At 39.9% G+C, this 26,045-nt stretch overlaps 1 protein-coding gene across 1 annotated transcript in view; it reads right to left on the reverse strand.

The window, feature by feature from the left end:
• Window positions 1-26,045, reverse strand: part of Adgrv1 (adhesion G protein-coupled receptor V1) — a 520,333-nt gene that overhangs the window by 373,939 nt on the left and 120,349 nt on the right. Inside the window, exons 51-58 of the mRNA XM_055604066.1 lie at window positions 25,283-25,429; window positions 19,753-20,008; window positions 18,249-18,451; window positions 15,767-15,943; window positions 15,314-15,496; window positions 9,928-10,107; window positions 3,426-3,590; window positions 380-497 (exon numbers count right to left, since the gene is read on the reverse strand). Coding sequence (XP_055460041.1) covers window positions 380-497; window positions 3,426-3,590; window positions 9,928-10,107; window positions 15,314-15,496; window positions 15,767-15,943; window positions 18,249-18,451; window positions 19,753-20,008; window positions 25,283-25,429 — 1,429 coding nt within the window. The remainder of the gene's footprint in view (window positions 1-379; window positions 498-3,425; window positions 3,591-9,927; window positions 10,108-15,313; window positions 15,497-15,766; window positions 15,944-18,248; window positions 18,452-19,752; window positions 20,009-25,282; window positions 25,430-26,045) is intronic.

Consider the following 26,045-nt stretch of genomic DNA (forward strand, 5'->3'; position numbering starts at 1 on the left):
CTTGATTGTGATAGTGAGCATCTCACTATTGTTTAATCATTTAGGTCTCATATTTTATCTTATAAGCATAACTTTAATGAACAGCTTTATTTTAAAGCTTTAAAAAAACAGCAGTATCTGATCTTTCATCTATATGATATAAACTACAAGTAATGTATTGTATTTCTATACAATTATATTATATTTTTATAATATAATACTTATAATTTATTGTATTGCATCATAATTTTAATTTTTAAAACTTTGCTTAGTGTATAGATAAAAATGTGCATTTACATTGAAGCACATTTTAAAAAATTGTAACACCTAGCATTGCCTATCTTTTCAACTACTTATTTTGAATGCACTTAATTTCAAAGACTATGCAAGTTTCTCTTACCTTTCGCTGGAGATATTTCTACCTCGTCAGCTGCTGTCAGCTCAATGGTGAAGTGTCTGTCCTCCCCGACTGTGCTGTTTTGAAATGTGTGCAATGTAACAGTCTTCTGGGATTCATTCTACATTTAAACAAGAGGAAAACATTTTTCAGACCAACAAAAGTCAAACTTTGAATGTTCTCATTAGAAAAATAAGATTTATGAGCATGAGCTTTTTTTGATGCCAGTTTTGCCACCTAGAATTATGAATTATATTCAGAAAGAATTACATTGTAAAAACTAGCTCTGACTACAAATTCCATTTTAGTTTCTTGAATGTAAGAGTGAAAAAAATCCACAACTCTTAAATTCATTGAAAAGCATCCATCACTGAAATCCAAACTTGTAGAGTTACTTGTTCACATTGCAAAGAGACCAAGGCTGTGGAGCTGATGCACACAAGACACAGTGGACTACATGCAGAGAGGCCATCTCGTAGCTTCTCTATAAGAAGCTATAGGCAAGGGCTGGGCCCGAAACCCCCTGAGGGCTGTGACACTCCTTACAGGATCTGGGGAAGAGGAGGGAACCAGCTGAGGAAGGAAGTCTGCAGCTCAGCAGCTTCAGGCCATGCCAGACTTCAATCTTAACAGCAGGGTCCAACATCCCACTTTTCTAAACCGCCACCCCCCCACCCCCCCACCCCCCGTCCTGTGAGATGCACTCCCTGCTTCTAAAGATCCTTCCGTATATTCTTCCATCGATGCTTTCCTGTGTAGAGTCAAGCAGTCCTCTGGTTGTTACGGATATTCCACTGTTTGTATTTACAATTTATGTTCATCTAATTGGTTGTTTAATATTTTAATAAATGCTGCCACAAATATTCTTGTGCTTCATTATGTATACTCAGACTTTTGCAACCTTAAATCAACTTTGGCAGAGTTTTTGTTTGTTTCTAGACATAACAATTATTATTCCAAACTAAAGTTGTAGCGTGTGTTTGTGTTAATAGGAACCATAACTTGTACCTGAGTGAGTTTATCTAACACACATGCATTTGCTGCTTGAGTAACATCACAGCTGATTTCAACACTACACTGGAAATCATTTTAAACAGTGAAATCCCAATATACAAATGAGGAAAACTGACTTCAAACAGAATGTATTATAAGGACATTTGTTTGCTTTCTGAGATAAAAACAAGTCAGTTCTATATCTTCCCACAGCAGGAAATGTGCAAAATATGAAAACTGAATTTTCTCCCGGTCTTCCTATGTCAGCAAATGAGTGTGAAAGCATCAGGCATGTTGACTGAGGGATACACATAAAAAGGGACACAAATACATTTTAGTGAGTAGGTGCACACGAGAAGACAGGAGCGTTAACGACTCTTCAGTGAATCATAACAATCTACTCACACGGCCTCTTCCTTCCTAGCAAACGTGCAAGGGAACTGTTGGTGTCCCTGAACCCTGAGCTCTCAGTAGAATGAACAGCCAGGACGAGGAGGAAAAGGAATTCTCTCCAAGTCAGTTGTTCGTAATGCTGGTTATAAACAGTGACAATGAATGTCTGGCAGAATGAGGTAACGGGGATGATTCACGGAGAGATGAGCTCAGAAAATTCTACTGGAGATTCAAAATTCACTGAAATACAAAGTTTCTAAAAAACTTTTCCCTTAGCCCCTAACAAAAGCCCTCCTTAATTCAATCAAGAGTTTGCAAAGATATTTTTCTTAAAGTTTTTCTTAAAGTTTTCTGTATGGAGTGACAGCTTCAGAATCACCTTTGTAGGCTGTTTCAGAAAGACAGCAATATAAACTATGTGTGTGCTTTGGAGATTCAGTTATTAAATTTAAACACACGATGAAGTAAAGATGAGCCTCACAACATTGAGGTAGCAAGCTGCCATTTCCACTAGCTCTTCTTAAACATCATCTATTTAATGAGTACTTCCTAAGTGTCAGAAAGTTAGTTTGCTTAAAATACACACCTTGCCCTGGTTAAGCACTATTGTTCTCATTTTGTGCTTTTGGAAATCAAATGTCATCAACATTAACAAATTTACCCAGTTCCACAGGCATTAAATGGTAGGAAGATTTCAGTTAGTCTTATTTGTGAAAATAAGTCCATGGTTACATGGTTATTCCAAGAGAACCATGCTGAAGAAAATGTAAATAAAATACGAGCAACCTAAGAAATTTGTCACAGTGTAGAAACAGGAATGAAAGAATTTAAGAGAATAAAGCACTGACTGAGCTGAAGGGCAGATGAGAAATTTCAGAACTACAAAAATCATGATGATACAGAAAGATCGTGGGAGTGGAAGTGTTAGCAGCAAAAACTGAGCAAAAGAGTATATTTACCCAAGTTTTTGATGCAAGAGATTTGTTTAACATGAAAAGTAAATGTTTAATTTAAACAGTACTATGAAACAGCAAGTTACGGAACAGACTGAGGAGCACAGATTCCATGTGTGGAAGAACAAGGTACATATGTCTTAAAAGAACATAGAAGAAACTATCAAGAGTGGTTCTCACAGGAGGCATGGAAAGATTGCTCTTACTTTTCATCCCTCAGTACTTTTGAGGTTTACACCAAGAACACACCCCCATGACTGCATAGATTGTGAAGTGGAGACGAAGAACTGAAGTCAAAAGGGAGATCTGGCAAGAGCAGCATGGTCCAAAGGGCAGGTGTGTCATCAGCACACCATAGGAGAAACTGTGGCTGTCTTCTCATAGGACAGAGGAGGACTAAAGATTAAAATGTCCCTGTCGTCTCCAAACTCTAATTTACGTCCTCAAGTGAGGACTATGACAGAAAGGCACTTTGGATGGTTACAGAGGCAGAGTCTGAAGTATATAATCTGATTCCCACCCTTTCTCCTTCCTCTTCTTTCCCTTTTGTCTCCTTTCATTTCCTCTCAAAGCACAAGTATTTAAAAAACAAAGACAAACAAAAAAACCTACCAGAGATATTGAATACCAGCATGTGAATTCATACGTAATACCACACTGCTCTGTACAAAACAACAGGAAGTTTACAGGAACACAGAGGCTGACTGTACCTCATCAAAATAAAGTGTCCCATTCAAAGGACTGAGGTTGCCTTTGGCCTTCTCCTCTACAGCCCACTGAAGTTGAACAGGTCCTTTTCCTCCTGGGGACCGGACAACTGTCAGTGTCACATATGAATCAGGGTCATCAGACAAGAGGGATTCATCAACCATTACCTGCAAGAAATAAAGTCCAGTAAGGTGAACACATTTTTAAAAATGGGAGAAATAATCTTAGTTGTGGTCATTGTAGTTTTGAATTTAAAATTCTGTTCACAACACGTTCTCATGTAGCAGAACCTCTCAAACCTATTTCTTTTCTTTTATATACATGAGGCCACTTGGTATTTTAAATATGTCTTGAAATTTTGTGGAGCAAAGTGTCTGCATTGTTAGCAGGTCACTGGTAGAAGTGATCATAGCTGACAGGACACTCAAACTTCCCCACAATCCTCCATACCCACTCTTCCAATTTGCAGAAGATGCCCACGTCCAAGTGGATCAAAGACCTCAACATAAAACCAGATGCTCTAAATCTGTTAGAAGAAAAAGTGGGGAACAGCCTAGAACTCATTGGCACAGGAGACAACTTTCTGAACAGAACACCAACAGCACAGGCTCTAAGAGCAACAATCAATAATTGGGACCTCATGAAACTGAAAAGTTTCTGTAAAGCAAAAGACATTGTCATCAGAACAAAATGACAGCTTAAAGACTGGGAAAGGATCTTCATCAACCTTATATCTGACAGAGGCCTGATAACCAGAATATATAAAGAACTAAAGAAGTTAAAAAGCAATAAATCAAGTAATCCAATTAAAAATGGGGTACGGAGCTAAACAGAGAATTCTCTATAGAGAAATACAGAATGGCAGAGAAACACTTAAAAAGACGCTCAATATCCTTAGCCATCAGAGAGATGCAAATCAAAACCACCCTGAGATTTCACCTACACCCATCAAAATGGCTAAAATCAAAAATTCCAATGACAACACATGCTGGAGAGGTTGTGGAGAAAGGGGAACCCTCCTCCATTGCTGGTGGGAATGTAAACTGGTACAACCACTTTGGAAATCAATCTGGCACTTTCTCAGACAATTAGGAATAGTGCTTCCTCAAGACCCAGCTATACCACTCCTAGGCATATATCCAAAAGTTGTTCAAGTACACTACAAGGACGTTTGTTCAACCATGTTTGTAACAGCTTCATTTGTAATAGACTTAGGGGTCTTTGTTAGAGCAATATGCTCCTCAAATAATGCAGGTAAAAACTAGCCTCTGAATGGTCAGAATTTACCAATTTTAGTGAGGTGAAGGTTTTTTTTTTACTAAATTTATTTATTTATTCACTTTACATCCTTATAGTAGTGCCTCTCTCCTCTTCCTCCAGTCCTATCTTCCCTCCCTTTTCCCCATATCCTCCCTCCCCTATTCCTCAGAAAAGGGGAGTGCCTGCCTCCCTATGAATCCAATCCAGCTCATCAAGTCCCATCAGGACTGAGTGTGTCCTCTCCCCTCCCTATGTGGCCTGGAGAGGCAACCTCATCAGGGAGGAGCGATCAAAAAAAAAAAAAAAAAAAAGCAGGCAACAGAGTCCATGTTGGAGACAGACCCTGCTCCCCTTACTAGGGACCAACAAGAAGCCCCAGCTGCATCTTGGCTACATCTTTGTACAGAGCCTAGGTACAGTCCATGTATGGTCCTTGGTTGGAGAGTTCAGTCTCTGCAAGCCACTCTGGGGCCTTGGTAATTTGGCTCTGTTGGTCTTCTTGTGGAGCTCCAGCCCACCCTGGATCCTTCTATCCTTCCCCCATGTTTCCACAAGATTCCCTACGCTTTGCCCAATGTTTGACGAACACAGCTAGCCTATAGCCAACATCACTGGAGAAAACTTAAAGCAATTCCATTAGAACAAAGGACAAAACAAGGCTGTCCACTCTTTCTGTATCTATTCAAGATAGTACTTGAAGTAATAGCTAGAGCAATAAGACAACTAAAGGAGTCAAGAGAATGCAAATTGAAAAGAAAGAAGTCAAAGTATCGATATTCACAAATGATATGAAAGTATACATAGATGACCCTAAAAATTCTACCAGAGAACTCCTGCAGCTGATAAACACCTTCAGCAAAGTGGCTGGATGCAAATTAACTAAAAGAAAAAAAATCAGTAGCCCTCCTTTATATAAAGGATAAATGGGCTGAGAAAGAAATTAAGGAAACAACACCCTTCACAATAGCCACAAATAATATAAAGAATCTTGGTGTAACTCTAAGCAAGCAAGTGAAAGACTGGTATGACAAGAACTTCAAGTCTCTGAAGAAAGTAACTGAAGAAGATGCCAGAAGATAGAAAAATGTCTCATGCTCATGGATTGACAGGATTAACATAGTAAAAATGGCCATCTTACCATAAGCAGCCTATAGATTCAATGCAATTCCTTTCAAAATGCCAACAAAATTCTTTACAGACCTTGAAAGAGCAATTATCAACTTCATATGAAAACAAAACAAAACAGGATAGCTGAAACAATCCTGTATAATAAAAGAACTTCCAAAGGTATCACCATCCCTGATTTCAAGCTGTACTACAGAAAATAGTAATAAAAACTGCATGGTATTGACATAAAAACAGACAGGTTGATCAATGGAATCAAATTGAAGACCCAGAAATAAACCCACATTCCTATGGCCATTTGATTTTTGACAAAGAATCCAAAACCATACAACAGAAAAATAAAAATAAAAAAGCACCTTCAACAAATGATGCTAGACTAACTATATGTCTACATGTAGAAAATGCAAATAGATCCATATCAATCACACTGCACAAAATATAACTCCAAATGGATCAAAGACCTCAACATAAAACCAGACACACCAAACCTATTAGAAAAGAAAGTGTGGAAGGGTCTTGAATGCATTGGTACAGAAGACAATTTTCTGAACAGAACACCAAGAGCTCAGGCTCTAAGATCAACAATTAATAAATGGGACTTCACAAAATTGAGAAGTGTCTATAAAGCATAGGACACTATCAACAGAACAGAACAACAGCCTACATTCTGGGAAAAGATTTTCCCCATCTCTACATCTGACAAAGGGCTAATATACAATCTATATAAAGTTGAAGTTTTTATTAAGCTGCTTCACTGTATCAGAAAAGGAAATACTTAAAAAGCAATTTTGAGTAGTGGGATGGGGGAAGAGCCCAAATCAATGATCCTGTTTTGAGCATACAGTGCTTCTCTTACTGTACGTGTCTTTCTCTCGGTCTCTGTCTAGTTCTTTTGACCTTTCAAGTGTATAATGTGTGTGTGTGTGTGTGTGTGTGTGTGTGTGTGTGTGTGTTCATTCCTGTGTGTGAAAGCAGGTGTACATGTGCCACTCTGTGTGGGTGGTGGTCAGAGTGTAAGATTAAGCACTGGTCCTTGTCTCCTTGTCTTCTTGTTTCAGCATACACTAGGTTAGCTAAGCAACAACCTTCCAGGAATTCTCCACCTCCTACTTCCCTCTTCTCCACCCCCACCGGGGGGCGGGGGGGGGGGTCGGCTCATAGATTTGAATGCCTGGTCCCTAGTTGGCTGAAATGTTTGGAGAAGGATTAGGAGGTGTGGCCTTGACAGAGGAGATATGGCACTAGGGATGGGCTTTGATGTTTCAAAAGCCTGTGCCAGGCCCAGTCTCTCTCAGCCCCCTCTCTCCCTCCCTGCCTGCCCCCACACTACCCAATGTGAGGGTCATAGACTCATTCTCTGAAATGACAAGCAAGCTCTCAACTAAATGCTTTCTTATATTAGTTTACTTCTTGTCGTAGTATCTCTCCACAGCGGGGGAAAAAACAAACAAACAAAACAACCACAAAACCCTCAGATACCAGAGGAGTACTGGGATTAGAAACACTTCTGCTATACATTTTGACTTTTATGTAGGTTCTTGAGATTTGAATTCAGATCCTCCCATTGACTTCCCTTCTGAGCCACCTTCCCCCTTGGAAAGGGAGAGTCAATATATTAATTTACTAGCAGCAACATTTCTTATGCTGACAGCATAAGATCTGCTATGAGGGAATTACACATGCCCACACTGGTCAGCAAAACGCAGGTGGCACCTATGTCCTCAGTTACACAGATTTGAACTGTGACTGCATGCTTTCCATTTTGAAGACAGAAACTTGACAAACATAACATAATCTTGTTTTTATGTCTTTTTGTTCACTACGCTCTATGTTAGAATCAAGAACAGAGATTTGGAGCTGACTGGTGTCTATTAAGCTTTCATTATGTTATTTCTTCCTTACTTACTTCCTTATTTAAGCCCCATAGAACTCTTAGAAATCTGAAGACCATACATGGCCATGCATTTGGACAGAATGAGTCTAAAATCGAATTCAAGTGTTTTGACTCCACGCCAAGTACTACTCGCACCACTTCTGGGACACAAGGAATATTTTATAACAAAGAAGGAAGGAATCAATTTAGACAATCTGTGTGTATATTTTATGCTTAGCTGAGGATATGCATGGAGCTATCCACATGTCTGTGTCCTTACAGATTGCCCTGGGAGCATCTTTTTCGATGGGCTTATAATAACAATCTTTTCTCAATGTTTTTCAGTTTTCCTTCCAAACTGTTACCAACTAATGTTAGTCACTGTGCACAATTTTATATGCTGCACATGCATGTTGGTAAGTAAGATACTTTGTGATAAGAAATACAGAATACAATGAAAACAAATACAAAAGGCAGAGGACAATTAGTACTAATTCTCCCAAGAGTAAAAGTAACAACTGCACTTACTAATGCAAATCCTAGGTGTGAGTGTTCTCATACATCAACTCATTAATTCCTCGTAATTGTTAAGAAAAAAGTTACCAATAGGATCTAGGTATCTAATTTTAGTTTTAGAGTAGACAAATAGTAAATTGAGGCTACTATATTAATTATCTAATCATGCTTAAATTAGGTTTGGAGTACTAATGTTAATAACAGCAATTAAGATAAAATGAATAAACAAATTATTTGTTAATGGTAAAGATATTTCATGTTCCTGTAGGGAGAGAAGCTTCTAAACAAATTTAATGCCCAAACTCAATAAATCCTCACCAACTGAAGAACTGAACATTAAACCCTGAAATTATTTTTATCCAAATTAATTTTCCATAAAAGGAAGAGTGACTTACAAACACAGATTTCAGTGTCCAAGTTCACGTGTGATGGTGTTACAGACCAAAGTATTTTTATAAGTTTTCACCAATTGAAGATTTGAGCAGTTAGTCCTGCTCAAATCTGAAAAATTAAATTACATATTCATATGGACTAAATATTATGGATATGTCAATATTCTAAGAAATATTATGTGATTAGAAATACCACAAGATGACAATGATGTTTATCTCAGAATATGATACATTTGTGTCCCCCAGATGTTAGCTTATTAAAAAGCTACTCAAAGACCTCTGCTTGTTCCTTTCTTCAGGTAGAAAATGTTTGACTTGGTTATAGCAGAATTGTACTCTTAAAAGTTCCATTTTCTTGTGAAATTGCAGTTACATTGACAAAACCATTAGGTAATTTTGGGGCTGTATTTAAATTTTCAAGTGTCTGAAAACGGAGATCTTGTAGACAGCTGTAAAGCTCCAGTCTTGCAGCCACAGACTAGTCAAGAGGAGGGCATAGGGGCAGCTGGTTTATTGCTAGAGATTACCCAGAATGAATTATTCTGACACGGTACACAAGACAGTGAATGTGACACACTGAGCCAGAAAAGTTTTTGAGTAAATATAAATCATCTAAAGATCTTTATGATTATCTCTTCTTACATTTATCTTTAAGAGATAAATTCATAATAATTATATATCATCACCACACAATAATTGTTATAATAGAGATTTTCCTACTTTTATATGTAAGAGATTTTCCTACTTTTACTGTAGGAACTGCTACCTAAGAGAGCTACATAAACATTTCATGCTCAGGTTAAGCTTTTTGTCTCCACTCAAGACCTCAGTGCGTAGTAAGTGGGTTCCCTCTTTCAGATCCTGGAAGAAAACAGCTAATGAAAAGCATGAGGAAAAGATAATGGAGAAATACAAGATCTTGGAACATAGGATATAATCCAATATTTTGCTCAATATAATCGAAGGTAAAACTCTATTACAATGAATTAGTAGCACTAAATCTCACCAACTCAACCCATAAGACCCAACCAGAGACCCGCAGTATAGTTCTCTAAACAAGGACAGCATTCTGGCAGTAAAGCAGGAAGAAAATGGAAGCCACAGATGGACAGGACACCTTCATCAACCATAACCAACAAAAACACACCTGCTGTTCTCTGTTGAGATCACCTGTGTGATGAGCTCTTGCTAAATCTAATTGTGTGCACAAGCTGAGGAATGTTGCCTATAGCAATGGGCTTCTCGCCAAGTGAAGGGCAATGAAAAGCAGAAACAGAGACTAAAGATAATCTTTAACTGAAAACTGGGGTAAAGCAGCCCTCTGATGTTTTAACTTACAGTCTTCTCTTCAAATCCAAATATTCCAAATGGAGAATCATTCGGTGGTATGACAATAGTCACCATTACATCGTCGCCTAGTCTGCCGCCACCAGCCACACTCATTAAGTAGATGCTAAATGTTTCCCCGAGTTCAAATTCAGCATCATTAATTACAGTTATTTCTATCGGCGCAGTGACCTATGAAACACAAGGCGAGGGAGGGAGGGAAGGAAGATTAGAGAGGGAGGAGGGAAAGAGAAGGGAAAGGCATCATATAACAATAATGTAATGTTTCCTCATCTATACTTTTAATATTTTAGATGAGTGAAACAAAACACAGCAGAAAAGAAAAAAACAGGTTTTTTTTCATATTGTATCTATAACACATTTAAGATAATGTGTATATAGTACTTTCAAAGTTAGAAATTTAAAAATCTATGACTTCTAAAATAAATAAATTAGGCAGCTCAGTGCAGTGGAGCACGCCTATAGTCCCAGGACTCAGGGAGGCAGAAGCAAGCAGATCTCCAGGAGTGCGAGGGAAGCGTGGTCTACAAAGTGAGCCCAGGACAGCCAAGGCTACCCAGAGAAAGCCTGCCTCAAAAACAAAACAAAACAAAACAAAACAAAACAAAACAAAACACATATCTAATCAAACACAGGCTATTTTATTACAGGTGTAAAAGATAATGGCTTTTTAAACAAAGATTTCTAAATGGCATGAAGTTTTTAACAACCAACACACAAAAAACCACAGTACTCAATACTAATATTGTGTGGTAGGAAAGAGAACCATAAACTGTGGGCTGGAGAGGCTGTTCAGCGCTGAAGAGCACACGCTGCTTTGGGAAAAAAAAACCCAAGGTGGTTTCCAGCCCCACGTCAGGCAATTCACAACCACCCGTAGCTGCGGGGAATCAGATGCCCGAATCTGGCTTCTCAGGAACTCGCACACACGGGCACCAACCCACATATGGTCATACTCATAACTAAAACAGAAATAAATCCTTTAAAAACATAATCACTGACTTCTTCAATCAAACCTGCAAGGAGAAAGGGATAAGAAAAATGAGCTGTTAAAAATGATTATAACCAGCAAGTATGATCAGACTCGTCAGGGTCTATATGAAACATTTTAATGAATTAAAATAAAACTCGGTCCAGCCTGTGATTTTATATGTTATCATAAAAACACTTTGGCTCCAGCTTCACATGAAAATCTTTGTCTTTATACTCCTGCTAAGCTGCAGTACTTTGATACACAGATCATAAGATAAATTATCTTCTATCTAAAACATTTAACAGTGGGGAAAAGCAAGAAATCAAGAAGCCACTTCAGGAAAGCAGAGGCATGACTGAAAGCAAACGAGATCACAGCTTGTTACACGGCCCACACTGAAGTATGTGCTCTGTGGTGCAGCGGATCTTCCACTCATGCCATGAAGTTTAAAAAACGTAATCCAAAGAATGCTGGTAAACATGAGGCTTCAGGTTCTTGCTGGGAAGAAATCGCCAGGAGTCCAGCTGCTTCAGGAAAAAGCCAATTAATTTGCTACTGTTTTAACATAAAAATTCCCCATTGTGTCACCCCATGCTTAGTAGGAAACATTTCAAAGTTCTGACTTGAACAAAAATCATTAACAATAACAGGTTTTTGTGATTAGGAAGTGTGGATCTGTATGTATTGTTTAACATTGCGGCACCTTTGGGGACACCTGATGACTTGGCACATGCTGTGTAACTTTGTACAGGCAGAAAGCAGGCTAAATGCGGCTAGTTTCTGGCATCTGAACAAGTTGCAAACATGCTCATGGTTCATATGTCTTTCTGTTTACTGATTAAGAGTGCGTGCTGGGGAATTGACTCAGGATGTGAGGCACTTCCTATGCCAGTGTGGAGACCTGTGTTTGGATCTCAGAACTCTTGTAAAGATACGGAAGCATGGATCTGCAATCCACACACTCCTAAGGTAAAACTGGCGGCAGAGAGCTGAGACTGCGCAGAACCGCACAGGCCGCTGACAGTCATGTGTGCTGAGGGAGGGGTCCTGTCTCAAATGAGGCGGAAGGTGAGGCTGAACACTTGAAATTGTCCTCTAACTTACACACACACACACACTGTGGCACACACACACAAAGAGAGACAGAGACAAAGATTTTTAGAAACTGTCAAGTTCTATCTATTACCAGGGCCCAGCTTATAAAACTAGTAACATTGGGGAAATACCTTATATTTCTTGATTGTTTAGCCTAAAGCTAGAATATTATTTCTAATTTTTTCAGATATTAACTATTTTGTTCCTATTCTACCATTTTTTTCTCTTTTAATTACAAATAGAGTCTTGTATAGCAGTAAGTATTCACATGCTACAAGTTCTCTACTTTAAAACATCTGTACCTAAGAGTTCCCGAAGACACAAACAAAGAATAACTATCTTAAGCACAAGGAAAATACAAATTAAAATGATTTGGAGGTTTCATCTTTCTACAACAAGAATGCCTACAACAGAAAGCAAATTATAAATGCTGGTGGAGATATGAGAAAAGAGAAATTCACATATACTGTCTGTGGGCACGTAAGCTGGCTTAGAAACTGTGGAAATCAGTGTTGAGCTACTTGAAAAAGCTCAAAGTTACACTACCATATGACCCAGCTACATTACTCCTGAGAAGATACTTCAAAGACTCTGTCCACACCATGCTACAGAAATATTCATTCATCCACACTCACTGTTGTTCTCTTCACAGTAGCCAGGAAGCAGAACCTGCCTGGATAGCTATCACTGATAAATAATGGGAATGATAATAATGGGAATAAATAATGGGAACTGAATTTTTTTCATTGACAAAAACTGGAATTACAAAAATTGCAGAAAAATAGAGCTAAAAAAATTGCCATGTGAGATTGCCTAGGCCAAAAAGATGAATTCTGTATATTCTCTCTACTACATGGGACCCTAGGTTCAAATTCTCCGAGTAGTGTGTTGTTTCACTTGTGGTGCCTAGAAGAGAAGGCAGAGAGAAAGAGAGGGACCACTAGTGGGGGAGGGAAGAGACGTGAAGGGAATGAGGACAAAGCACATGTAATTGTCAGGCTAGGGAGACAAGGTAGAAAGACTTAGGAGTGCAGAGATACGGGGTGCACAGGACAAGGAGTAGGGGAGAGAGTAATAAAGCAGGAACATAAGGCAAAACATTGGAAATATGCTTTTTGTAAGTTTATTAAATGATGTAACATTTTAAAAGAATTTGAATTGAATATCCAGTATGGGTAAACAATGTGCCTCCTTGAAGTTGCCATAGGTTCTTAAAAATTCCAGTACCAGATGTGGGCTACCTCCCTACAAGTTATTGGCTAGGGACGACCCGAAACTATACAGCCCATGATCACTGTTTTTGGTTGCCCACCAGCATGTGATGGTCCAAATGTGTTGAAAACACCAGGCATACACTGTAGATACAGAACACAGAAATGAAGCTCCCACGAAAGAGGAAATCCTCCCTGCTGCCAGGCGAGCTTTCACAGCAGAAGGTGCAAGGCAGAAGGCTGGGGGAGAAGAGCTATCCATAGCCCTGCCCTGCTGGCTGCAGTGCTGTCCCACAGTACTGCCAACTGGGAAGTAATGCTATGATTACGCCAGACCAGCCAGCTGCCTCCTGATTAGATGTGAGGCACAGGCCCAGGAAGGAACTCATGCCTGGTGTTGTATACATGTTCCCAAGCCTATGGCGTGGCCTTTGAGCAGGAGACACTGTTACTATTGTTTTGCTAAAGGAACACGTTAAACTGCCCCTAGACACCCATGTGTACACCCATGAGTTAGTTCTGCTCTCAGCCTTCATCAAGAAGCTTCTTAAAACTGCAGCAGCCAGCCTGAGACTCATAACTGGTCAAAACAGAAAGAAGAAATGCTAGTAGATGCTGTGGCGCTATAGACGGCATGCGTACCTCCTCCTTCAAGGCTCAGGGAACAGCATGGAAGAGCAGGGCAGAAGGATCGTAAGAGCCAGAGGATAAGGAGGCATGCCACAGAAAGCTGCTAGACATGGCAAAGCAGCGATTGCACTCACAAACCCACTAATGATGGAATTATGTGCACAAGATTAGGCCATGAACATTTCATCAGGTATGGGAGAGAGGGAGAGTAAGTCCCAACCCTCCTTGCACTATAGGCAGTTAATGGTTGCTGGAGAAGAGGCCTTCACATTCTTCAGTGGTGTAGTCAATGAAAAGTGGCCCATGCTCCAGAATGTAACCTCCCACCCATGCTAATGCAAGCAACCTAAGCAAATTCGGTGGGTCACACACAGAAAAAGACACAAAGACTACATAGGAAGAAAAAAAAATCAGTGGAGGGGAAGGCAGGAGAGTAATGAGAATTATGTAACTAATTCACTATATGTCTGCAACTGTTCTGATCATAAATAAAATATAAATTAAATAATATCAATTTACAAATTCTGAGAAATAAAATGAATAAAGAAACTAAGACTAGAAACAATAGTAAATTAGGCAATTTTTAAAAATAACAAAAATATTTTTGTTAAGAACCCATAAGTCAATTATTCTACTACAAAACTTCTATTTCAAGTGGAAGAAGGGTTCAAAAAAAGGTGGGGTGCTTGTCACTTAGAATTTTCTTTCTATAGGAGGCAGAAAGACTGAGAAGAGCCGAGATGATGGATGGCTCCAAAGAAAGAGCGGCTTCCAGACAGGCCGCATGCACATAGGAACTCACAGAGGTGGTGGCAGCACGCACAGGATCAAAGTGGGTTCAAGCTACATAGGGTCCCAGGGCTGAGAGGGGAATGTGGACACAGGCCTTAGGCCTACCCAAGAAGCTATCTGCAATTGACATCTACTGATAAAGGAAAAATTCGTTTCTTCAGTGGGGTCTCACAGGATGTATTTCTCACACTGCAGGGTGGGTCCAATACCCATGGCCCATTGGCCAACACAATTCAAACACAATGGTATCTTTGCAGACTTTTTGTCTCATATACTTTGTTTGGACTTTTTTTTTATTGTATCAGTCTTTTGCTTGTATATTTTGGTTTCTATTTCTGTGTTTTTATATGTGTTTCTCCCTTTTGTTTTTGTTTCTGAAGGGAGAGAAAGGGTGTAGAATTGAGGGAGGTAGGGAAGACCTGAAAGGATTTGGAGAACGGGAAAAGCCTGATTAGGATATATTGCATGCATGCAACTTTTCATTAAATACCATAAAAGAATTCTTGACCTGTGATTATTATAGACTATATAATTAATAATACTTAAATTCCATTTAATGGAAAAAAAAAGACTAGAATGCACTTAGCAGTCACTAATGCATGCTCACTTGGCAGATGCTACAAACGCTTGAAGTAAAGCCAAAAACCACCAATAAATCTGCCCATAAGGAACATACTTGTCCATCGGCAAATTGGAGAATTCCACGGGAGGGCTGAAAGTCTTCCAGGCCAGCACTCTCAGGTGCTGCTTTCCAATACACGGTTACTGTCCCAAAGCTTCCAGCCATCCGGACAACAGGAACTTGAAGAAGGTTCCAGGGTGGAGGCACCTCATGAGCAGTAATGACTCCACCACCATCCTTGAACAAAGAAAAGAGGGTGAAAGGCAGGCAAAAGTTCAAAACTCTCCTAGGCAATAACTCGCTGAATTTATTATTCTCACATATGTAAGAAGTGCTTAGAACTTAAGAGTGAAATGTAGTAAGGTTCAGAAAACTTAAATTGAATACTTCTCTTAATATACTTGCCTTCAAATAAATACAATTACTTAGTAAAAAATGCAAAAGCACTGGCCAAATCAGCAAGGGTAATCTTTATTTATATTACTATAAATGAGAAATTTATCTCACTTTGGTGATGAGAAATGTAAAAATCCCTCTGGGATCATCATTTTCTTCAATCATTATCTCTGCTGTTTCCATTCTTGGCCTCTGCACACGTGGCTGCTCTGCAGGGAAGTCAGGGTTCACGAGTTTCACAGCAGTGATGGTGACAATGAGTCCTTCCTCCAGTTCAGGAACTTCATCCTGGGAGGAGGAGAGAAGAGATGCTCCCATAGAAGGTCTGGGTCCTGAGATGATGCCTGGCTTTCTTGCCCAGACTGATCTCAAACATGTTGGCCTGGGTGAACCTCCCCCATTCTCTTTTTAAATTTTTTTATTTTTAATTTTTTCTTTTATTACTTATTAAAATTTATTCACTTTGTATCACAGTTTTAACCTCTCCCTCATTCCCTCCCAATCATGTCCTCCCTCCTTCTTCTCCTCTCATGCCCCTCCTCCAGGCCACTGATAGTGGAGGTCCTCCTTTCCTTCCATCTGACCCTAGTCTATCAGGACTGGCTTCAGGACTTGTCCTCCTCTGTGGCCTGGTAAGGCTGCCCCTTCCTCAGCTACAGGTGATTAAAGAACCAGCCACTGAGTTCTCTAACTAGTAGACTGAGCTGCCATGGACTACATCTGTACAGGGGTTCTAGGTTATCTCCATGCATGGTCCTTGGTGGGAGTATCAGTCTCAGAAAAGGTCCCTGGGCCCAGATTTTTCGGTTCTGTTGCTCTCCTTGTGGAGCTCCTGTACCCTCTAGGTCTTTCTATTTCCCCTTTCTTTCATAAGATTCCCTGCACTCTGCCCAAAGTTTGGCTATGAGTGTCAGCATCTGCTTTGATACCCTGCTGGGTAGAGTCTTTCAGAGACCCTCTGTAGTAGGCATCTGTTCTGTTCTCTTTTTTTTCCCTCTTCTGATGTTTCTCCCATTTGCCTTTCCGGATGAGGAATGAGCACTTTACCCAAGGTCCTCCTTATTGCTTAGTTTCTTTAGGTATACAGATTTTAGTATGATTATTCTATATTATACGTCTAATATCCACTTATATGTGAGTATATACCATGAGTGTCTTTCTGCTTCTGGGATGCCTTACTCAGGGTAATCTTGTCTAGTTCCTGCCATTTGCCTGCAAATTTTATGATTTCCTTGGTTTTAATTGCTAAGTAGTATTACATTGTGTAAATGTACCACACTTTCTGTATCTATTCCTTAACTGAGGGACATCTGGTTTGTTTCCAGCTCTGGCTATTACAAATAAAGCTGCTATCATTTGCATTGTTAACCTTATATTTTTCAGTAAGCAACTGACTTACTGTACAGGGATGGTAGCTCTGTTACACATAAAAAAAGATTTCTCACCATATTCTAATATGTCTAATACATTCTCAGAGAATCCTCACAACCTATGACATAATCGAGACTAATGATGATCTTTCAAAGGCACCCACAACTGCATTAGCAAATATTTCAAATCCTGCCCCACAATTTTGATCTCACTGTATACATCATACATATACAACATCCTGAAAGAACTTAGGAAAATTTGGTAAAATTTTACATGTATTGTAAAAGTTGAAGTTCTAGGTAAAAAAAAAAAAATCTATGTATAAGCAAATATTGCATTTAATTTTGAAAAAAGTTACTTTATTTGTGTGAAAGTAATAAAAATATCAGGATGTAGAAGTAACACAAAAAAGGGAAACCCATTCTACCCCCTTTCTCTCTTATGTGCTTTTCCTACTGTCCTCAAACAGGACAGGTTACTGACATCTTCAAAACTAACAGGAACAGGAATATTATTGTATCCACTTAACAGCATATGATATGCTCATAGTGACTAACACGTACTATTATTAACTTCACATGTTTGTGGCACTGCGTCTCAAACACGGGGTCCCATGGATGCTAGGCAAGCGATTAGCTCTGAACTAAATCCCCAGTCTGCTCCTTATTTGTTACTATAATGTTATGAGACACCATGGCAGTACTAGCACCTTTGATTTCTCATGCACATTTTAAGTATATCCACCTGTTTTCCTGCTCTGTCTCTGCTTCTCTAGCTCCCTTTCCTCTTTACACACAAAGAGGAAAAGGTAGCGAGATGTAGCCAGCAAAATTAGACCTCAACCATCTAAATGCTCATCTGTATTGATGTGACTGTATAATGAAGTGAAAGTCCTCTCCTGTCAAGCAAACAATAAAAATAAACAGATTGACTTGAAGAATTTAATTCATTCAGTTAAAAAAAGCAAGTAACCAATCATTTTTGTAGTACGGCCAACTAGACATATAATAAATCAAAATTTAGTATTCAAATTGTTCCCACTCTAAAACAAATATAATAAATACAATTGTCATTTTCTATCTAATAATAAAATATTTGAGTGGGAAATTTTGACATTTGTATTTAAACGCATGTTTTAATAACTTTTAACTACTAGAGAATTATAGGTTAATGGTTAAAAATATGTTAGCTTATGTTACATATTTATTAAATCTATACTTACTGGCAAAATGGCAACTTCAGCATGAGTTTCTTTCATGTTTTCTTTCATTATTATTACGGTGTCTTGTAACACATAATCTTCATTCTCAGTAGCTTGATTATTGATGTGCAGTAAGAAGTTGGGTTTCGCTAACAAATGAATGGATATGTCTCCAAAGAGTCCTTTGTCTCGAACAATATGTAACTGGAGAACAGTGCTATTCTCTGGGAGATAAACATGCCTCCATTTAATAAGCTGTTCTACGTTCTGCTAACGCTGCAAGCACTCATGGTGTAAGTCCGTTCTCTCTAGACAGTCAAGAGTAGAGATAGCACAAAGACAGCATCCTATGGAAGACTTTTTCTGTTTTGTCTCCAAGGTTCCCAAAGTTGCGCTCAAAATCACCATCACTCTTGCATTACAACGGTGGTGGTCCCTCTGTCTGTATATGGAGCTCTCCATGTGCTCCATGGAAATCTAATGGGAGTCTCAGAGAAGTACTATATGGGTGGTAACTGTGTAACACTCAAATTTCTTGAAAATCAGCACTTAAATACACCGTCATAATTTAATAATAACCACTGAAAGAATGATTTACATTTCTACAGTGAGATGTCAATCACAAGGTTCAGAGTGTCTCTAAAAACCTATTATTTTTCATTCCTTAGATAAAGATAATTTGTCATATAAAGTATTTAAAGCATTTATTAATATCCTCACCAGCCTAAGACCTTCTAATGACAGTATTTATTTTCAAAAGGAAGAATGTATCCTATAAATTGCTATGTTTTAGAAATGTTTATTGAATGAAAATAACACATTCTTTTATTGGAGTCTATTGTTTTGGGTCTTACACACACAGATAGGCAAGGGCCCAGGAATATACTACAAGCCACTTTTCCCATCAGTCTGTGATTCAGAGGAAATCTGCTTGTCCATATTTTCATCTAAAAAATTTCAAGCCATCCTGTAAGTTCATTATAAATATAAGTTACATGTAACATTTTATTTCAATAGGTTGACTGATCATAGCCTATTAGAATATTTATTCGGCAAGGGAAATCAGTAGTTATTTAGGAACCATTTCAGGATTCTGAGGAGGGAAGACCAGCATCTATCACAGGGTGAAACCACTGCCTCTTTGGAGAAAGATAATTAAAGTGCATCTCACATTGTTGCTGACAGTGCCGTGTTCCTACTGCAAGTACAGAGCAAATGTGAGCATGAAATGTGAACAAGTGAAAAAAAAACAGTAAAAAGTAAAGTAAAACCAATCCTTACTACTAAAGCGGCTAAAATTAAAATTTCTACTACAAAAACATGTTCTGAGAAATTAAAAGTACGTTAGTAAGCAGTATTGCCAAGTAATTGCATACTATAAAATTTTAAATAAATTAAAAAATATTACCTATAAAACTGAAAAAGTCATATGGACTTTTTGAAGGGGACTATATCCCTTTCAAATATGATTAAAATGCCCAAGGAAACTTCTTATTAGAAACTAAAAACCTTTACCAGGACTAACCTCTGGGCTCTGGCACTCTAGTGAAGAGAGAATCAGTGTGCCAGCCAACCACGCCATAGGGCGAGTCACTGGGCAGGATGGTTAGCACGGACTTGCTTCTGTTCTGGTCAACAGTGGCACCTTTCGATGGATCTTCAACCCCCTCTGTGACAATCTGGGTGAGGGTTACAATGACAGCCTCAGACAACTCTGGCAGATCATCCGCAAGAACAGTCAGAGTGATTGTGCACAGTGCCTGGTCCTCTGTGAATGAGATCTAAAAATTAAAAAGTCATTTTGCTTATATTAGAATTAACATCAAGTCATAAAAATGTCAATCTCTCATTTTCTTTGAATATGACCACAAAGACAACATAATATGATTTTACAAACAAATCAAATGTCTTTTATATCAAAACTAGAAGACTGAAAAAAATAAAGCATTTCAAAATATTTATATTTATATAATATTTATAGCCAAATTGTCATATCTTGGTGCCTACTTTTCATTATAATAAAAAGGACAAAGTCTCCCTTTTCCAATGTCTATCCCTTTGCCTTTTTGACTGAGGATTGACCATCTTACCCAGCATCTTCCTCCTTGCTCATCTTCTTTAGGTGTACAGATTTTAGTATGATTATCCAATATTATATGTCTAATATCCACTTATATGTAAGTGAGTATATACCACATGTGTCCTTCTGCTTCTGGAATATTCACTCAGGGTGATCTTTTCCCACCATTTGCCTGCAAATCCCTGATTTTCTTGGTTTTAATTGCTGAGTAGTATTCCATTGTGTAAATGTACCACAATTTCTGTATCCATTCCTCAACTGTGGGACATCTGGTTTGTTTTCAGCTTCTGGCTATTACAAATAAAGCTGCTACAAACATGGTTGAGCAAATGTCCTTGTTGTATACTTGAGCGTATTTTGGATATATGCCTAGGAGTGGTATAACTGGATCTTGAAGTAGCACTATTCCTAATTGTCTGAGAAAGCAGCAGATTGATTTCCAAAGTGGTTGTACAAGATTACATTCCCATCAGCAATGGAGGAGGGTTCCCCTTTCTCCACATCTTCTCCACCATGTGTTGTCACTTGAGTTTTTGATCTTAGCCATTCTGATGGGTGTAAGGTGAAATCTCAGCGTCATTTTGATTTGCATTTCACTGATAGTTAAGGATGGGGAGCTTACCACAGAGGGACTCTGAAAGAGTCTACTCAGCAGGGTATCAAGGCAGAAACTGAGACTCATAGCCAGACTTTGGGCAGAGTACAGGGAATCTTATGAAAGAAGGGGAGATAGAAAGACCTGGAAGAACAGGAGCTCCACAAGGAGAGAAAAAAAAATCTGGGCCCAGGGGTCTTTTCTGAGACTGATACTTCAACCAAGAACCATGCATGGAGATAACCTAGAACCCCTGCACAGATTGTAGCCCACAGTAGCTCAGTCTCCAAGTGGGTGTCCTAGTAATGGGAACAGGGACTGTCTCTGACATGAACTCAGTGGCTGGCTCCTCCCCCTGAGGTGGGAACAGCCTTACCAGGCCACAGAGGAAGACAATGTTCCCAGTCTTGATGAGGCCTGATAGGCTAGGGTCAGATGGAAGGGAGGAGGGCCTCACCTATCAGTGGGCTAGTGGAGGGGTATGGAAGGAGATGAAGGAGGGAGGGTGGGATTGGGAAGGAATGGGGGAAGTGAATAAAGCTGGGATACAAAGCAAATAAACTGTAATTATAATAAATAAATAAATTATTAAAAATAAAAGGACAAAGTCTCAGGATTCTTAGTGGTTGATATTATAGGTAAATCTCTAGAAGATAAAAAAAGTGATTTATCAGTTTAAATGTTTTTACATAGAGAACTTTTGCAATAGTGATACTGCAGATGGTTTTATCATTTAGCAATAAATACTGATTTAAAAGAAAGAAGAGAAAGACCAGAGATGCAAGTCTCTGCCTCCCTCTTTCCCTTCTACTTCTTTGTCTGATGTTAAATTCAAATTTGCTGAAAGCATCTGGAGTTCTTGCTGACAGGGATCTGTTCACTTTGTGGATGTCATTCTTATGTTATCCATCCCCATATCCATTTACAAATCAATCTTTCAAGCTGACATTGCAAGCCTAGGCCTCCATCTCTCCTATGAGCCAAAGTTGTTCTATATAAACAAAGTGTTATTGTGATGCATCCAAACAGACTTAACTAAATAGTCACTACCTATAAAAACTGCTTTATATTGTCTGACACAATTGTGCTACAAAAGCAAAGAGAAGCTAAACATTAAGGAGGACCCTAGGGAGAATGCTTAAATCTCATTCAGAATGCTAAACAGGACAGACACCAGAAGCAGTGAAAGAGGAAACAGGATGGGAGCCTACTATAGAGGGTCCTCTGAAAATGTTCACCCAACAGGGGATGGAAGCAGACGCTGAGATTCAGGACCAAATTTTGGCATAGCTCAGGGAGTCTTAAGGAGGAAGAAAGGGGTGGGAATAGAGGGACATGGAGGGGACAGTATCCCCACAAGAAGACCAACAAACCTAAAAAATCTGAGCCCAGGGTGTCCTTCAGAGACTGATGTACCAAGGGAGGACCATGCATGGAGAGGACCTAGACCCCCTGCTCAGATGTGGCCCATTGGCAGCTTAGTCTCCACATGGATCTCTGAGGTAGGAGATCAGGGGCTGTCTCTATCATGAACTCAGTTGACTGTTCTCTGATCACATGGCCCTGATGATGCAGTCTTGACAGGCCATGGAGGAAGAAGATGCAAACAGTCCTGATGAGATGTAACAAGCTATAGACAGATGGCAATAGTGGAGAACTCCCCCTTTCAGTGGACTAGGGGAAGGGGCTGAGGGGAAGATGGAGGGACGGTGGGACTGGAGGAGTTGAGGGAGGGGGCTTCAGTTGGGATATATAATGAATAAATTATGAAGAAAAAATTAAAATTAAAACAAGAAAAAAAACCAGACAGTACATAAAATCTGAATCATCTACTATGTGATCCCTTACAAAGAATATCTACGGATACCTACATGATATAAAAATAATTCTTTCTACTGTGATTCCTGGGCAAGGTACAGGGCCTGCTCTGCCAAGTGCTACAGCTGGTGAAGGGCAGGGACAGCTCTCCTGCCCTCATGATCCTGGGACCAGCTCTCCTATTTACTATGGATGGCAAGGGGCAAGAGAGGGGAAGGATGTCACTCCCTTGCCCACACCACCACACTGCATGCTGGCCAGGCCAGCTCTCCCACACTCATGCCCTCAAGGCCAGCTCACCCTCACCCATGCCAGCAAGATCAGATCTACTGTGCTGCCCAAGCAAGGTCAAGGCCTGCTCTCCCAAGTGCTGCCGCAGGGCCAGCTCTCCTGTCTGCTGCAGGCGGCAAGGGAGGGGAAAGGTCATTTCTCCCTCGTCCACAGGTCCACAGCACTGCACATCAGGGGAGGGACGCAGGTGAACTGATCTCAAGGGCATGAGTGTGGGTGGCTGGCCCCATAACTTATCTGCCATGCAGTGGCTTGGACTCAGAAAAGATGCCCTCCATCGCCCCTTCCTACCTATGGCAGGCAGGAAAGCTGGCCCCTAGGTCATGAGAATGGGAGAGCTGTCCCTGCCCCTCACAGGTGCAGCACTCGGGAGGGTGGACTGTGCACCTCCCTAGGCACCACTGTGAAGCTGCCTCTGGTTTCAAGGCTTGCAGATGAGCCTGGCAAAGCATGAGAGTGGGAGAGCTGCCCCAGCCCTGCAGCCCTCAGGAAAGCAGGCCCTCCATCTTGCTTGGGCAGCACAATAGAGCTGGTTCTCTGGCATGGGTACAGGGGAGCTGGCCTCGTGGGTGTGAGAGTGGAAGAGCTGGCTCTGCCTCATGCTGGCTGCAGCATTGGGTAAGCGAGCCAGGGCAGTGCTAAAGCGCTTACCCTGGTAGTGTGGGTGCTGAAGAGCTTGTGGGCTACCCAACTCAGCTACCACCCAGCCCCAGATCTAGGGCTTTCACTTTGCCCACCCCAACATCTACCCCATCTGTAAACTGCTAGAGCATTTGAAGGGCTGGTCAGACATATCTAAAGCTTCAGGATCTCCACGACACAGGACAACAACAAGATATCTAAGAGGATTCCCTGTGACGATCAGTACTGATAGTGCAGCAGAAGCCAGAGGCCTCGAACCAGACCAGTGACTCACTGCAATAGAAATGTGGACAAAAGGGACACTGTCACACACAACAAGATTTTTTTTCTTTTGAGGGTGAGGTTGCAATGGCAAAGGAAGGATACAGAGGGATGGGGAGATGAATGAGACTGGGGTGTGTGATGTGAAATTCACAAAGAATCAATAAAAAGTTTTTAAAAGAAGAAAAAATAATTCACTTAAAATAATGTAAAGGAGACAGGCATTTTAAAATTTTAAATCTTAATCATATTCATTTAATAAGCTGGAGAAATATACTTCAATGCATACACAAACAGGGTACAACTAGTGGTTTTGTTAATTTGCATAGAATTGTTAAATACAAGAGACTGCTAAAACATTCTTAATACATTGAAGTATCCATCACTTTGAAATGATAAGAACCTAGAAATGCTGAACAGGAGATAATGTCATGAAAGCTCCTTTCAGTGATTCTTCACAGAAATATTTGAGCAAAATACTGAATCTACAAAATCTCAGGAAAACTGGGGCTCAATGAGGTCACCCTTCCTACAAATAGTTAACAAAGGGCTCCTTGAACTTCTCTGTGAGTCAACTGTCTCTTTGCTCATTACTATTATATTTTTGAAACAAAGCATCCATTTTATGTTAACATACATGGTAGATAATGTGATTCTCAGCCCAGATCCCTTCTTGTGGCTGAGCCCACCCCTCAGCTACTGGGAGGAGAAGATTCTGTGTTTACCTTTGAGACAGTCCTTAGCCTTAGCAAATGGTCTCCACAACAGTCAACCCCCACATAGAGACCCCTGGTGAAGAAAGGGGGATGCCAATAGATTCAACCTGAACCTGGGTGGTGGCCAATGACCATTTTAGACACACAGCTCTCCCCTACAACTGACCGCCACTACAATTGCAATTGTGTAGATCAACCTCTCCCTCTACATGTTCCTCACATGATTCATTCATGTAAGCCTCTGCCCACAGCTCTCAACCACAGTTTGCTGACAGCAAATAGAAACTGCTTCAATCCACAGCTTTCATCAACCTTTCCATTTGGATGCCTATTTCCCACAGACTTGTCCTCTGCTCTTCCTATGTCTTCACACATGTCTACCCCCTGTTTGGCTCATTTTACCTTTTCAGATAATATAATGCAATTTGGTTAACCGCAGCGGGGTTCACTTTGTATATAGATAGATAGAAAAAAAAAACCCAGTAACAAAATCAGCCTTAAATTGTATCCCATTCCATGGAGGTGAGCAAGAACCCAGTGTTTACATGGCCAAACTCAAATATTTCTTTCGACAGGCAACATTTGGTCCCATGCATCAGTGAATAACAATCACAATCTCTAAGTGTCTTCGCTAATTCTGTGAATTACATACCACTCCTGAGGTAGGAAATACATCGCTGATACTTCCAGCAGCCTCCCAGGCCACAGCTATGCGACCATGTGTTCCTTTCAAGCGCTCAACATTCAGGGTTACCAGGCTATCGCGCTCCAGTTCTTCCACTTGCTTGTGCAATGAATTCTGAAAGATGCACAGAAAGGGACAAGGTGTTCTTTAAAATACCTAAGCAATCTCTTTTTGTTTTGCATTGCTACATACGTGCAACCTTTCTAATTCCAAGCAACATGAAACGGTATGTGAAACACAACAGTGTAAGGTATTGTGCTCAGGCTTGTAACACCAGGAAGGCAGGAAGGCAGGAAGACAGCAAGTTTGAGTCTGGCCCAAACTATATGGTACAACCATCTCAGCAAGTAAGTACATAAATAGCCCAAAGTCACCAGAAACCATTAATCATATTACATTGTTTGTATGTTTGTCTTCCTGACATATTTTGCTGAATGGACATATATTACTTTATACCCAGCATACATTTTTTTTAAAGCAATATATACAACATTGAAAGGTTTAGAAAAGTAAGAACACAGTCCAGAATGGCAGGAAAATTCTCTGCCTCTGTCTAAAGTCTGGTAATTCCTCCAGGTTTCCCTTTCCTATTAATAAATTAAGAGTGTCTCTTGGGCTTAAATGCCTATCCTGCAAAATACTCAATTGGCCAACCTATGTCTTTTGCTCATGGTCTGTGCAACCTTTCTTCCTGCTAGAAAGGAAACATGTCTTTGTTTCACAGTTCTGC

The sequence above is a fragment of the Psammomys obesus genome, unplaced genomic scaffold (genome assembly GCF_907164565.1).
Source record: "Psammomys obesus unplaced genomic scaffold, mPsaObe1.curated_primary_1811, whole genome shotgun sequence".
NCBI classification, from domain to species: Eukaryota; Metazoa; Chordata; class Mammalia; order Rodentia; family Muridae; genus Psammomys; species Psammomys obesus.